Below are 15,772 nucleotides of genomic sequence, written 5' to 3' on the forward strand. Positions count from 1 at the left end.
CCAAATTAAGTCAATGCACAACTCATCACGCATAATACTAATGTTTCATACCATGCTTTTTCCAAGCTTGGTTATGTTCTGCCTTATGTTTGTCTAGCTAGTGCCATCTTTACTAAGATTGACATTCAAGGTCATGATTTTATTAGGTAAAACTATTGCATTAAGTAGCATTATCACCTAAAACTCAATAATTTTTAATTAAATTAAGAGATCAAAAGGTTGATTCTTTACTTGAACTATTGAGTATTGACCAAATGGAGAATAAAACTTGGTAACACATAAATTTAATTAAATTAAGAGATCAAAAGGTTGATTCTTTAAGAGACCGGTTATGTTTTCATTCCAATTAAATTGCTACTTGATATACAAGTTTTACTTGCATTAACCAATAATATCTATCTTAAGTAGCAATTTTCCCAAGCAAAAAAAGATGTAGTATATTGTTTGAAAAGCATTCCTAAATCAGCTTCTATATATACTTTTTGTTTGAAACATGTTATTTTATATTGAATTGAACATAATTATTGATCCATGTTATATTATATTGAATTGAACATTCTTTTAGATTAAATTATATCATTTGTATATCATATGAATTCTATATTATGCAATATGCATCATACTCTTAAATTTAGCATCTAAGCTTTGCCTCATGTGTCTTCTGGGATCTCGGGTAAATTTTCGGCTTCTTGGTGGAAGCAATTCTGAGGGTTGTCGCTTCTGCCAAAACTTTAGTGTTATTGTTGGAAATTACTTCACAATGCTCTGCCTCTCTTTGGGAATCTGCAGCTTCGGGGGATTCCGATAGATCCAACAACTTGTGTGCTCGTCAGACCACCTATTCCGTGATTGTTCTTTCACTTCTCATCTTTGGGCTTGTGCTCCGATTGCATTCTCTCCTCTTCTTTTGCATGAGAAACCTTTTACTGATTGGTTCATAGACACGGTCTCTGAGTTTCGTTTCTCTCGGAATTCGGACGATTTGGTCTCCTTTTTCTCCTTTTGTTGGGCAGTCATGTAACCACAAGATTTTTAGACAGGCAGTGTTATCTCCTGGTGCGATTTTCCATTTAGTGCAGGGTTGGATCTCTAAGAGTGTTTTGGTGCAAAGGTTAAGTCCCTCGTCCGCTCGTTAGGGAAACCTTCTCCCCCTACTTCGGCATCTTCTAAATCTTGCTATCTGTAGGGTGACTCCTCCTCTGCCTTTGACATCTACCTTCTTTTTTATGGGCACTACTACAAAAAAAACCCTTTATAAGTCAGACTTTTAGAGTCACCTGTACAAAAGGTGCGACTTATAAACCTATCGAGTCGCCTCATACTTATTAGGCGACTTGTTAAGTTGGGGTTAAAATCAACAAAGCACCTAACGAGTCGCCTAATATATATGAGGCAACTTGATAGGCTAACAAGTCGCCCCATATATGCATGCGACTCTAAAACCCAACTTATTTGGTGGTTTAAATTAGATTTTTAAAGTCACATGTACATAAGGTGCAACTCAAAAACTTGTCGAGTCACCTTATACATATTAGGCGACTCAATAGGTGAGTTTTGTTAGCTATGACTCTCACCTAATGAGTCGCCTGATATGTATAAGGCAACTCGATAGGTTAATGAGTCAAACCTTTTAAAGTTTAATTTAAGCCACCGAATAAGTCGGGTTATTGTAGGGAATATTTCAAGCCATTAACCCCAAACTTGAACCCCACTGTGATCATACACTTAAGCATGGTGGCGTCCAAAGGGAAGGAAGCTAGAGCAAAAGAGTCGCCAACAAGTTTTAGGAACTTGTAAACCGTTCACAAGGTGAAGATTACACCCCTTAACGATCCATGAGATCGTCAACTCCAAAAGGTCTTGAACCAAATAGGGTTCGGGGATGAGGGTACAAATCCAACCTAAAAGAGATTGAACTTGCCCTAATAATAGGCCTCTACTTTATTCTTCTCGTATTCATGTGCGCTTTTCTGACTAACATGCAATCAATAGGTTTACCCTAAACCTGTTTATCTATGTTGGTTGAATTTAATGCACAAGCAAAACTCACTTGAATTATAACCATATTAGCCCTAAACAAGATTATTAATTATCTTATTAAGCGTGATTACAAGTACCAATTCCCTTTAAACATGCATAAAAGGCGTGATCAAGCAATAACAATAAATAAACATCAAGCAACATAATAATAATAAAAATTATAATCATAATAATCATAATTATCCTAATCATGTTAAAGCATAATATTAATAGCAAGATCCTAGGCATGATACTAACAAGATTAATAACAAACCCTAGCATGTCACTAATAAAGATCAAAGCTTTAGCCCTAGCATGGTACTAACATGATATTAGAAAAGAGTAAAAAGCATCCTAAACATGATACTAGAAAGCAATAATAACATCCTAAGCATGATGCTAGGAATTAATAAATAATAAACATGCTTTCTACAAGAATAGAGCAATAAGATTACATACTTTGATGCCTCGTACCTCTTTCTAATAACAAAATACGCGTTAGTAACTTCAAGGAAAATATAAAATCAAACAATCAAATTAAGTAATTGAAAGAGAGATTAGGGACCAAACCCTCAGAAATTATAACCTTTCACGTCTAGAGCGAAGGCAACTTCGAACTTGGCTAGGTGTTTCTAGATCTCGTGTATGCGGAATTTTGTTAAAAGTTAGAGAGATGAGAGCATAGAGAGAATAGATGATTGATGAATTGTAGATGAATAAAAACGGAGGTTCAGGACCCTATTTATAAGAAAACAGTCCGAAAATAGGTAGAATTTGATAAGGAATAAAACTCCACTCTGTCGCCGCAAAACCGACTTTGTCGCTTGGCGACAGGGTCTGTCGCTTGGCGACAAGGCTTGTCGCGTAGCGACAGGCCTATCGTTTGGCGACATCCTGGATTCCTACGCGCTTTCAAACTCGGAGTCCACTTATCAATCAAAATTGACTTGTAAAGTCCGTATGAAAACTGAAATCGTCTTTTTCATAAAATAATATTTTATTCCAAGTAAAACTTATCAAAATATAATTATTAATTCTAATTCTATTAGGATTAAAGAGAACCTTCTAGAGAATTCTAGAAGACTATAATTAATTCTAATAACTTTAGGAATAATAATTAACACTGGGCCCTCACCTAGATCATCGACCCACATGTAAAGATCAAATCGGGCCCAGTTTAGTATTTTGGCCATAACTTCCTCATTATTCATCGGAATTGGGCTTATAATATATCGTTGGAAAGCTCTTTGCAAGCCCCATCCAACTACACTATTATTGGACTCTTGTCGTGGACCAAGCTAAACTGGATTGGTTGTTTTCATAAAATAGAGTTGTTTTTCGAAAACAGAAAGAAAGAAAAAAAAACCAACCGCAACACCGGACCTTCCACACTTTCACTTTATTCGATTATCATTCGACGCAAAAGGTATTCATCACTGGGTTTGGTTTTGGGGAGACACAAATGGGTGTCTACAGTTATAGAGTCACATTTAAATATGGTGTGACTTGTAAACCTATCAAGTCACCTCATGTATATTAGGTGACTTGCTAGGTGCTTTGTTGATTTTAACCCCAACTTATCAAGTCATCTAATAAGTATGAGGTGACTCGATATGTTTACAAATCGCACCTTATATACAAGCAACTGTAAAAGTCCGACTTGTTAGGTGCTTTATTATATGATCACTACCTAATAAGTCTCCTAATACGTAAGACGCGACTCAATAGGTTGATTCTTACAATGTATTTAAAATAGTTACAATATAACATATATATAAAAAGTAACTTTGGCACAATGACAAGAACTTCAACTTTCCAGGCAAAGAACCAAAGATCAAACATGCTAAGAAGCATAAACATTGACCTTACATGAGCTAATAAAAATAGTTGGAAAAAATGTTGATTTTTTACGTGTCGCCTCTTTCAACACAAGCGACACCATAGATTAACATATGGAGTCGCCTCTTTCATCACAAGCGACATAATAGCTTAACATATAGCGTCACCTAACAACTAATGGGCGACTTATATAAAAGCTATTGAGTCGCCTCAGAGGCGACTGCTAAAGTTGGAAGCTATCGTGTCGGTGGCTGTTAGGTCATTTACAGGCGACTCGATAGGGTTTTTTTTGTTGTAGTGGGGGCTTGGAGTGCTCGGAATCTTGAGCATGTTGGATTTTAGGGAAGTTTTTTCAGATTTTGTGTTGGGTGGTTGCTCGAGAGTTTGTCACTCTGTCCTCTTTGGCCCTTCAGTCTGAGTTACAGGCGTGTTTGTGGGCTCTTCGGGCCGTTGGTCATCAAACCTTTTGTCGTCTTCTTATCTACTCCAACTGTTCGAATCTTTTTTCTCTTTTGCAGGATCGTGGTGACGGTGATATTTCTTGCCTCTGGTTGCTTCATGATATTCGACTTTCTCTCTTGCGGTTCTCTGTCTACAAACTTCACAAGGTTCGTCGTTAGTGGATTGCCCCGGCTCACTGGTTGGCTGTTCAGGCTCGCTGTTGACAATTGCTTTGTAGGTTTTTAGTTTTTGTGTGTGTTTGCTTGTCCAAAAAAAAAAAAAATCTAAGCTTTGACAACATCCGTTGACCTTATGTGACCAATTTTTCCATTTTTTTTAAATAAATTGAAAAAAAAGCCTATAAAACGACGTCGTTTTAAGCAGCGCAAGCCACTAAACTCATATGATTAGACTAAATTAAAGAAAACTGTGCTCAAAGCGGTGGCGAGTCACGACGTGCCTCGCTTTCCCCTTCACCCCACCAGCCCTTCTCTCTCCTCCAAACTTCTTTCATCATCATTTTCATCTTCTTCTTTGAAGACGCTGTCTCCACCTTTTTCTCTCTTCAATTAATCACTCAATTCCCCAAATTCAATCTATAAGAAGGTAAACCCCTTTTTTAAAATTCCAACTTTTTAATTTTGTTAATTCTGTTGTTACTCTGTTGTTTTTGTTTGATCCCAGTTCATTTTTACATTTGATTGTCGTAATTTGATTGTTTTGTATCAATTTAGCTTCTATAAGTTCGATTATGTTAGCTCAATTTCAACTTGCATTGTTCAAGATTTCATTTTTATTTTATTGCCATTTTTTTCATTGTATTATGATCATTTTATTTTTTCTGGGTTGATTTGAATTATTGATTAGTACTGCTGGAAAACTCTTTTTGGATTATGGATTTATGGGTAGGATTGTAAAGTTGAATTCATGATGATTTGATTTTTTTAAAAAAAATTATTTTATTTGTCATAATATTGCATAATTAAAAACTGTCTAAGTTGGTGGGCATCCTGAAATATATCAAGATTTCACGATTGTATACTTAATTACAGCTGTACAAATATAACATGAACTTTATGTAGACAGTATGATAAATTATTCCATTTTTATTAAGAAATTGCCACTCCATATAATCCCCCTTTATATTAAGGTGATCAACCGGGAGTTTCTTGTCGATGTTAACCGACCCCAAACCATTTTGGGACTAAGGCGTTGTTGTTGTTGTTGTTTAGATTAGTTTTATCTATAGGTTGATAACATTTTTCTGGAGGGAATTTCGGCAAAATTTGATGTTATTTTGTTAAGAATATTATTTCACTTCGTTGGTCATGAAATTATTTTGTTTATGAATGCATATATCCTTGTCTTGGAGTAGGACACAATTTTTAACTTGCATTTTATTTTTTGAGGAACTTTTTATTAATTACTCAAAATGTTTAAGTTGGTTTTCCCGTTTCTGTCTTGTGTTTTGTGGTGTGTGTGTGGGGGGGGGGGGGGGGGGTGTTGAGGCTGTTTTGTTGGAAGAGTAGCTAATGCCATTCTTATTACAATATACTCAATAGACTTTTGTTTTCTTATAAGGTTTGATGGCTTCGACATCCGGGGACTCTTGGATGAAGGAGTACAATGAAGCGACCAAATTAGCTGATGATATTAATGGCATGATATCAGAGAAAACAGCAATGTCAGGTTCTGGACCAGATTCACAGCGTCATTTTTCATCTGTACGGCGAAAGATCACAATCCTTGGGACTAGACTTGATAGTTTAGAATCCCTGTTATCTAAGCTTCCTAGTAAGAAGACTATGTGAGTCTTTATCTCAGGATCTTTATGATCAACTTATTTTAAAGCTTAAATTAATACGTCTAACATATGTGGCATGTGGCTCATTTAATGTCCTTTTTTTTCTCTGTATTTGATTTGTCTCGGTTCATCTAGAGTCTCTGTCATTTTCAAGTTGATAAGTTATGGATTTATTGTCCTTTTTTGCTGTAGGAGATAGAGATTAGCTTTTGTTATGGAATATTTCATCTTAACTTGTAGGTTTTATCTGAAGGGATGAAAATATACTGTTTTGGTGAAGCCCTTGCCCCCCCCCCCCCCCCCCCCCAGTATACTAATATATGATAATGCTCTTTTTCCCTTACCTTCTATCAATCTCTGTTACCACTTATTAGCTATCAACTTGTATTTTATTGTATCCTTTTGTGTTGTTAACTCTCATTGAGCTCGAACTTAAGCTGACATCTCTCCTTTTAAGATATTGGCTTCTTCAGATGTCATACAATATAGTGTTATTGGTGGTGGGAGAATGGCTTTCTGGCTCCTGTAAGTCTTGTGGCTATGTTTTAATCGGGAGTAGGGTCTGACAGGAAGTGTGATTTAGCCGATATAAACAACAGTTGAGAGAGTTTGTGAGGAACAAAATTAATACCATGCAGATCTTCAGTCAATAGATGTGGACATATGGCTTAGGACCTTGTAAATTTGAGTCACGAATGAGGTTTGTTGGTGGCTTGGTGCATTCCTCCTGTAATGTGCTGTTTTCCCCCGTGACAGACCTGACAGTGAGAGGCATTATGATATAAATGCTGGAATCATTTGATTCGTGCCTCTCAGCGCCTATGGTCCCTGTAGGTGGAGCTATTGTATTTTAAAGTATGACAAATTGCATGGTGGGTGACTGGGTTCTGCTTTACACATTGATATTCAAGAGATTTTCTCATGGAGATTGTGCTTTCTTGTGACATTGCAGAACAGAGAAAGAGTTGAATCGCCGCAAGGACATGCTTTCAAACTTGAGAACGAAGACGAATCAAATGGCAACCACTTTGAACATGTCAAATTTTGCCAACAGAGACAGCTTACTTGGGCCGGAGACAAAGTCTGTTGATGCCGTGACTAGAGCTTCTGAGATGGATAATCAAGGCATTGTTAGTCTTCAAAGGCAAATCATGAAGGGTGAGTTGCTTAATCTTGTTCAACTGGGAACTTGTTTTAGTTATTTTTTTTCCTGCTTCCATTGGTTCCCGGGACAAGTTTTGTTACTGTGTATTATTTATTTATTTTAATTTTTATGTTGAATTTGCATTTGGACAGAGCAAGATGAAGGGCTTGAACAGTTGGAGGAGACTGTTATGAGTACAAAACATATTGCACTCGCTGTGAATGAAGAACTTGAGCTACACACAAGACTCATTGTACAGTTTCTACCTTTGAGTTAGATTGTTGTAGAACCCCTATTTAATGTTTCTCGAACTCCAAGTGTTCAACTATGGACTATGGAGTATGTACTAATGCTAGCATAATTTGATTATTTATGTGATTGTCATCCTGGCAGGATAACCTGGATCAACATGTTGAATTTACAGGCTCTCGAATGCAGGTAGTGATCTCCCCATAATTTAAATTCCTGTTCCCTTTTCTGATTTGAACGATGTTTAGCATCAAACTAATGTGGTGCTACCGAGTTGTGTTTAAGGGTTCAGGCAGTGTTTGTCCTTGGTCATTCATTGACACATTTTTGATATCTTCTGCCCCCCCATGTAGGACATCCATAATATGCTTGTTCTGAACACTGTAAACTTAGAATTGTTTCTCCTAACCAATTGTTGTAAGCTTTCGGTTCTCTTTCCAGCTTAGCTACTGTGATTTTCTATAGATTAGATCCATTTCATGTGCCATAGTGCATTGGTATAATTATTTATGTGTCTGAACTCTTAGTACAGTTTACCTTGTCTTACATACAGATTAATGATATACGGTGGAAACTTTCTTATATTTAGATAATGTCTGTTTTTTATTCATTTGTTTAGACAAAATTTTTCAAGTGTGAAATTAATTCTTGTGGACAGGACTTACAGCTCATTAGGTTACTTGTAGTTTGCTGGGTCACCATTGTGTGTTAACTGAGACTACATTAGTATTCCCTTTATAGCATTATTCTTGCCCAATCCATTTTATTCACGGAGACACAAGAGTTTGTATCTGTATCTTATAGCAATGTTGAGAAACCCCATGTTACATCTCACTGTCTCGGGCTCATTCTGCCAATTTTTTTTTAATGGCAAATTGGATTACTTAATGCTCCTTTGGTTTGGAACGTTGTAACATTATCTCAATCCCTTGTAAATAAACCTGCCTCAAATTTTCTAAAGACCCTTTATTATAGGTATATAATCGGCAGATTTAATCTTAAGATATTTTGTGAAAGCCAATGACAAACTATTACTACACTAAAAACACTTACAATTTGCTCTAGGCATCCAAAAGTAGTAAATGTGACTTTATTTTGGATGCATGGAGTAATTAAAAGCTAGATTTAAGTGTTTTGGATAAGAAAGGAAGAGGTGTTAGTTTTCATGACTATATCTCTTTAATTTTGCAATGAACATGATGGCAGTCTTCTATGAATGTTTTAAATTATTTGGTTTCATTGCTAGCTACTAACTCCAGTGAACCTCTGTATTGTTGTGATGGTTTGTTATCACGGAAACAGCGTATATCGAGGAGTCTTGCAATTCTGAACAAGAAAACCAAGGGTAGTTGTTCCTGCTTGTGCCTACTGCTGTCAGTTGCTGGGATTATAGTTTTAATCCTTGCTATCTTTGTGTTGATAAAGTATTTATGATAGTATGTATTAAGTGTGTGTGTATAAATGTAATGTTGTGTGAATTCTTCTATTTTCTTCTTTTTGTTTTTCCTTTTTGTTGCCTGCTTCTTGTGAAGTCAAGTCATGGATTGGTTTGCCCTGCTGTATGCGATGCTTAAACTACACGATTAAAGCAATATGAGTGTTCGAAAAGCTTACAAGAATGCAAGGGATTTTTGATCAAAACAAGATAAGTGGGGAGAAAATATTACATTCAAGTTCCCATTAATAGTGGACTAAGGTGATTCAGTTTCTGAGTAAGAAAATGTCAATAATCTATTTTTAGTCATGCAATTTGACGCGAGAGGCTACAGCAGAGAGCCAATATGAGTGTTGCCTTTCCTTGGTCAGGTAATGATAACACGAATTAGGATCACTAGATTCTTATGGTCTTTACCTATTGGAAGAAAGATCTAAGGCAGGACATGAAATCAGTAGAGAGCCAACATGTGCTATACAACTAATGGCATGATAGAACCACCAACGGCCACAACACAATGCTCATTCTCAACCTTGAAGGGCTAGTACACGAAGGTACCAATTTGTAGTCTACTAAAAGTAGGGGTGTCAATTCGGATGATTGGATCGGGTCTGATATGGTCGGGTGGGTCGGGTAAATTTTTAAAGTTAAGTCATATTAAATTGTTATGTCCACGCGAGTCCAAATCTGAATCGGATATTTTTTGGATCGGTTTCGGATCGGGTCGGGTCGGATTGGGTGTGCTTTTGATACCTCTAACTAAAACCGTGCCATTTAATAGTGAATGTTTGTTCGTAATACGGATTCATAAGCGACTAAGTGAGATGATTTCATGCCATTGTGTGTAGTGAGGTTTGTTGTGTATGCAATGTATACACCATATGGCCGCCTAGCAAGCACTCGCAACAAAAGAGGTGCTTGTTACTTGAGTAGTTAGTTTTAGGTCTTATATTTTGGCTTGGTGTGATACTATGGTCTTTGAGGACAAGGCTACATATGATGTAGTTATACTAATAGAGAAACATGTTTAACACTATTGTACAAGGACAATAATTGGTGATTTACAGACTCGTGGCATTGCTACTTGCTAGGTCAGAAGGAGCCCGAGGCTCCCAATATTTATTAGGCAAGGGAAAGACGACCAATTGAAGTACATGTACTTCATAACAAATCACATATATTAGTAATTAGCAAATTTATACTTATTGACATGAATTATGACCCAATTACAACCATTGACATGAACTTGTCTTCACAATCAAATTAACATTAAATAACCCAACTATAACCGTTGACAAACCTTAACTATACAACCAAATTATGGAGTAACATTAAAGACTAAGACGCACAATAACATAGGAGTAGTACAATAATATACTCAATACATCCAATGACATGATCTAATGAGTTACAATGTGTCGTTGAAAAGTGAAAACCATTATGATGATGTTTTTAGCTTTACTTAATAAGTTCATGTCAATTTACTTAAGAGCAAGAGCAACTGAGCAAGTACAACTGTATAAGTACAAAATAAAATATGGAGTATTACAAAATTAACCCAACATTGTTTTTTCTAATTATGTGACAAAAATAAACCTTAATTAACATTACAAGATTTACAACACTTTAAAAGTTCAAAAGAGTTCAATCCCCGGTAGGCTGGTATAAATTACTCTGTATAACTTCTTCGTCTTCTTTTACACCCAAAATCTTGTTAATTCCCGCTAACAAGTCAAGCTTCAATCTTTACTTATGCTTACGAACTTAAATTCGAAAAATCCTGCATAATTAATTTCTATCTTTCTCTCTCCTCAATTGCTGAAAAACCCAGCCAAAAAAGAAAGAAAATTGAGGTTTTTGGGGCAAATTTGAAGTGGGGTTTTGTGATACAAGTAAATTAATCCAAAATTGATTATACCCATTAATTTTTTTCCCTTTAATTTCTGTACAATCACCCAAAAATTGTTTCTTTCGATTGATTAAAATAAGGGATGAGCGTAATTCAAAAGGAGACGATTGAGGTGATAGCTCAAAGCATTGGCATCAATAATTTATCCCCAGATGTTGCTCTTGCTCTTGCCCCTGATGTTGAATATCGCGTTCGAGAAATTATGCAGGTAATTATTAATTAAACCCTTAATTTAATTTTGTTTGCGTTGTATTTTAGTATTAAATTGTATGCAAATTAAACCCTTTTGGGAATTTTGGATTACTGTTGATTTTGAAGAAAATTTAGGAAGTTCTATGAATAGTTTGTGAGCAATGTTTATTTTTAGGCACGAGATTAGATCCGAGGTCTTGGATTTTACGCCAAGATTTTAAACAACTAAGCTAGTTGATCTCCAATGTCAGCAATGTTTAGCTTGTGAGGGTGTATTGTGGGTTATACTGTGTGAATGAGTTGAATTTGAGGAGCTTTTATTTGGGGTTTTGTTGTTGGTTCATTCAGTGGTTCAAATTGAGGTCTCATTTGAGATTAGGATGTCAAATCGGATAGATGGGCTGAGATATGACTGTCTACTACAATGTAATGGAGATTGATTTGAGTCTTATTTGGTGTTTTCGGTTGGATTGGAGTGATGGTTGTCAAAGAGATGATCAAGAAAGCTTGTCTACTCAATTGATCAGTTTGGTGTTGCAAATGATCTAATGGGATCGTGTTAGTTATTTAGCCGCAAAGGTATCAATTTTATGTGTAATAATAATAGGAATTTCTATTTATACTCACTCCATTCTTTGAATTATATTTGGATAATTTTTATATAATACCAAAATTTTGGGTGATTATTGCTAATTTAGTCAATTTAAGTAACTAGATGCCCTGTGAATTATGATCTTGCTGAAAATGACTCATTGGATAGCTTCATGTCTTCTTATTTGAAACTTATGATTTTTTTTTTTCTCACACAATGCGATGGAATGTATGCTTAAAAGAAACTGAATTAAGATTTCTAATTTTATAGGAGGCAATCAAATGCATGCGACACTCTAAGCGCACAATTTTAACAGCAGATGATGTTGATGCTGCTCTCAACTTGAGAAATGTAGAGGTAAGAGTAAGACTACACTTTTTAGTTCTATTGAGCTAAAAGGTACTTTGATGGCATAATGAAGCTTGTTTCTTTCAAACATATGTGTGGTTTGGCTATTGGATAATTATTTTTTTACTTCATTCCAACGGAGCCAAAGATAACTCTTTTGTGCTTATTACTATGAAGTAGGAAACAGTTATAGCATTTTGAATCAAGGGGCTTTTGGAAACAACCCATATAGCCTTCTTTGATTAGGTATGGCTGTGCATACATGGTCTCCTCTATGCTACCCGTAACCCGAAGTGGGAGCCTGTTTACAATCATAGGTGTTGATGTTATCGGTTATTCTGATTTTTGTGTGCTTAAGCTGATTCATTGACTTATATTGATTCTTGTTGTCTGTGCATCAGCCGATCTATGGTTTTGCCTCCAATGATCCTTTGCGTTTCAAGAGAGCTGCTGGACAGAAGGATTTGTTTTATGTTAATGACATCAATCTAGATTTGAAAAATGTAAGATCTTACTAATTCTAATTTTAATCAATTTCAGTTCTCATCCTATTTTATACCCATAATATTCCTAATCGACATAGGTAACTGAAGTACCCGTGCCTAGAGCACCCCTTGATACCTCTCTTTCAGTGCACTGGCTGGCTATTGAAGGCGTACAGCCTGCCATTCCTGAGAATCCTCCAGTTGAAGGTATCAAACCTTGATATCGCATGGTGTTTAGTGATTTGATTTTGGAACATATGCCTATAAATTAATATATGAGTCATTGATGCAAAATCCTAATGCTGATCTATGTTTACAGCTCTTGCAGCTTCATCTGATGGAAATAAATTAGAGTTTAAAGAAGAAGGAATTCCTATCGACATTAAATTACCAGTCAAACATGTCTTATCTAGAGAGCTTCAGGTTTATAAATTCACCGGATTTTACCCTAAACTTTCACTGATTTATGAATTTCCTAACATTGACCCAAGCCTTTCTTTCATTCTGAATGTAGCTTTATTTTGACAAAGTTATTGAGCTTACTACATGCAAGTCTGATACAGTTCTCTTCAAAGAAGCTTTGCGGAGCTTGGCAACTGGTTCTGGACTTCATCCTTTGGTACCTTACTTTGCATGCTTCATTGGTGATGAGGTAATTTGTGATGCTCTTTTGTCTACAATCCTTGATTTAATTTGCATCATACATTTTCTATTTTTTTAGGTAATTGACAATCTGAATTGAGTCGAATGACTACAGGTTTCTCGGAATCTGAATAAATTAAGTCTCTTAACTGGATTGATGCGTCTTGTTTGGAGCCTTCTTCAGAACCCTCATATACATGTAGAGCCATATGTAAGTCCAACTCTACTTTAAACTGCTGTGGTTGAGCATCAGCTTACTTGTTCCTTTCATTTGCTATCATGTTCCAGTTGCTGAATCTATTGGCTTTGATAAGTTTTTTTAAGTTTCTTATGTCTCAAACTAAGGTGCTATAACTGGCATTTGTTTACTTTAAGAGAACCACAATGAGATGAAGTAGACAAAATTCATTTATAGGCCTTAGGCACTGGTAGTACCACCCCCAAGACCTTAACTAACACAGCTAGTTGGTGATTACTTATTTTCGGTACATGTTCTTGGCCTGAAATGAAATTGTCTGGCATTTTTTCGACTTGAATATTATCCCATCTTGTATTCTGTTTTCCAGTGTAAATCCCATTTTTGTACTTTGTATACCAATTATAAAGATCTGGTTTTATGGTCAACGTAGTTGTTGTCTGAGACTTGCTGACTTTATAATCATCTGAATGTTTTCTTTTCATTGCATCTGAAGTTGTGATCATGGCCTTTTTGTAGGTGCACCAGCTTATGCCTTCTATCATTACCTGTTTGTTAGCGAAGAGACTAGGGAACAGATATTCTGACAATCATTGGGAGCTGAGAAACCTTAGCGCAAACCTGGTTGCCCGAGTATGTCAAAGGTATGGTTTGCGTTACAGGATGAATGATCCTAAAGAAAAATAATGTAGATACTATGCTATTTATATTGTGGCTATGCAGTTAAGGTTTATAACTGTATTTTTACTTAGGTGAACAAACAATGCAATCTGCAGTAGGTTTTCAAATCACATACTGTTATATTGCTGTGCTCTTGGCTGCCCTTTTGTTATCTGATATTTGTCTCTTCTTTGCTTTTGGTTCTACAGATTTGGGCATGTGTATCACAACCTCCAGCCTCGAGTCACCAGGACACTGCTCCATGCTTTTTTGGACCCAAAAAAAGCATTACCTCAATATTATGGTGCTATTCAAGGGCTTGCTGCCCTTGGACCTAGTGTGGTATGTTTCATAAGCAAATAGTTAAAAGAAAATAAAAGTAACACTAATACTTTTATCAATCTATAGTGCTATACATCTTTTATTTTTGTACACCAATTATCAATTTTAGTGGTAATTCTATGAAATAGAAGCAGAATGAGAGGATTTTTTTTTTTTTTTTTTTTTTTTTTTTTTTTTCAATGAGAGCTTGATCAATGTCATATGACTTTAGGTTCGTCTGCTGATACTTCCAAACCTAGAGCCATATATGCAGCTTCTGGGGCCAGAAATGCAACTAGAAGGGCAGAAGAATGAGATTAGAAGGCAAGAAGCTTGGGCGGTCTATGGGGCCTTATTGGCGAGCTTTTAGTTCCAAATATCTAGTATTGTTATGTTCTTCAATTTGTTTTGAACTGACACAATATTACATGTTCCAGTTTGCGTCTGGCAAATGCATGCATGATCAGTTGAAGAACTTTCCAAGCTTACCACTTCCATTGGCAAGACCTATCTTGAAGTCCAATAAGAAGATTGTGACCATGCTACCTAGTAAGAGTTTGATTTCTTTTTGGGTTCTTTCCTATTTTTTTTAGAATGTATGAAGTCTTAAAATCCTTGGGAGAAGATTGCACCTCTTCCTTTGGATTGTGTTAATCTCTGGGTTCTGCCTTAATCTTTTTGTTACTTTTCCAGGCAAGCGAAAAGCTAGCGCGGACAACCTGCTACAACAGCCACCACTGAAGAAATTATCAACCAATGGTGCAATGGGAGTGATGCCAGTGAACTCCATGCAAGCCAACATACAAGGGATTGCTGGAGGATTTGCTGCAGCCGTTGGGGGATCTGATGCTGGCCTTTCAGCAATTAGCCAGCAATTGCAAAATGAAAATGTCTCAGGAAGCAGTGATAGAAGAGAGAAAACAGATGTTCACGCTAAAAAGGCATCAGCCCTTGCTCTGGCCTGGAAGGAAGAGACAGACGGTGGTCGTTTGTTATCCTCCCTCTTTGAACATTTTGGTATTAGCATGTTTTCTTTCACTCCAGCTCCTGAATTATCCTTATTTTTGTAGTTGCTCCACAGGATACTTCGAAGATTGTATTCTAATAGTGTAAATTAATTGATATTAGTCATTCAATGCATATTATTTCAAATGTCAAAATCACAAAAACAATCCTAGTCTACAGTCCCCTTATTTGAAAATTAAAATGGTCTAATATGCATTTATGCTTGATAACATCATACGATATCGGAAGGAGGAAAACACTGTAAATGATAAAAGCCATAATCTTGTTTCTAATAAAGATTAAGTTAATAACATTAAGTCAACTGAAAGTGCGTACATACTAATGTGTTATCTTTAGTTGTTTGCTGCTGGGATTTGGCATCAGGATCATATGTGACTGGTTTAGTTGCTTGCTGCGTAGATTTGTCTACTTCCGGGAATGGCAACAAGGCTTTTTACGCATACATGAGCTTGTAACAACAATTTAGGAGT

At 36.1% G+C, this 15,772-nt stretch overlaps 2 protein-coding genes across 2 annotated transcripts; both read left to right on the forward strand.

Moving 5' to 3' along the window:
• The first annotated feature begins 4,749 nt into the window (after positions 1-4,749).
• On the forward strand, positions 4,750-9,115 carry LOC145576942 (syntaxin-52-like). Its single transcript, XM_081634641.1, has 6 exons — positions 4,750-4,905; positions 5,881-6,106; positions 7,056-7,261; positions 7,400-7,500; positions 7,641-7,685; positions 8,799-9,115. Exons 2-6 carry the CDS (start codon positions 5,886-5,888, stop codon positions 8,928-8,930), a joined length of 705 nt encoding a protein of 234 aa, XP_081490767.1. The 5' UTR covers positions 4,750-4,905; positions 5,881-5,885; the 3' UTR covers positions 8,931-9,115.
• Positions 9,116-10,597: 1,482 nt separating this feature from the next.
• LOC145576943 (transcription initiation factor TFIID subunit 6-like) lies at positions 10,598-15,448 on the forward strand. The gene is made up of 12 exons (XM_081634643.1): positions 10,598-11,048; positions 11,895-11,981; positions 12,374-12,475; positions 12,556-12,664; positions 12,777-12,880; positions 12,972-13,109; positions 13,215-13,310; positions 13,815-13,939; positions 14,165-14,297; positions 14,509-14,634; positions 14,714-14,825; positions 14,970-15,448. The coding sequence occupies exons 1-12, from the start codon at positions 10,923-10,925 to the stop codon at positions 15,344-15,346; spliced, it is 1,635 nt and encodes a 544-aa protein (XP_081490769.1). The 5' UTR covers positions 10,598-10,922; the 3' UTR covers positions 15,347-15,448.
• Positions 15,449-15,772: the final 324 nt, after the last annotated feature.

Source organism: Chenopodium album, chromosome 13, assembly GCF_948465745.1.
Source record: "Chenopodium album chromosome 13, dcCheAlbu1.1, whole genome shotgun sequence".
Lineage (NCBI taxonomy): Eukaryota > Viridiplantae > Streptophyta > Magnoliopsida > Caryophyllales > Amaranthaceae > Chenopodium > Chenopodium album.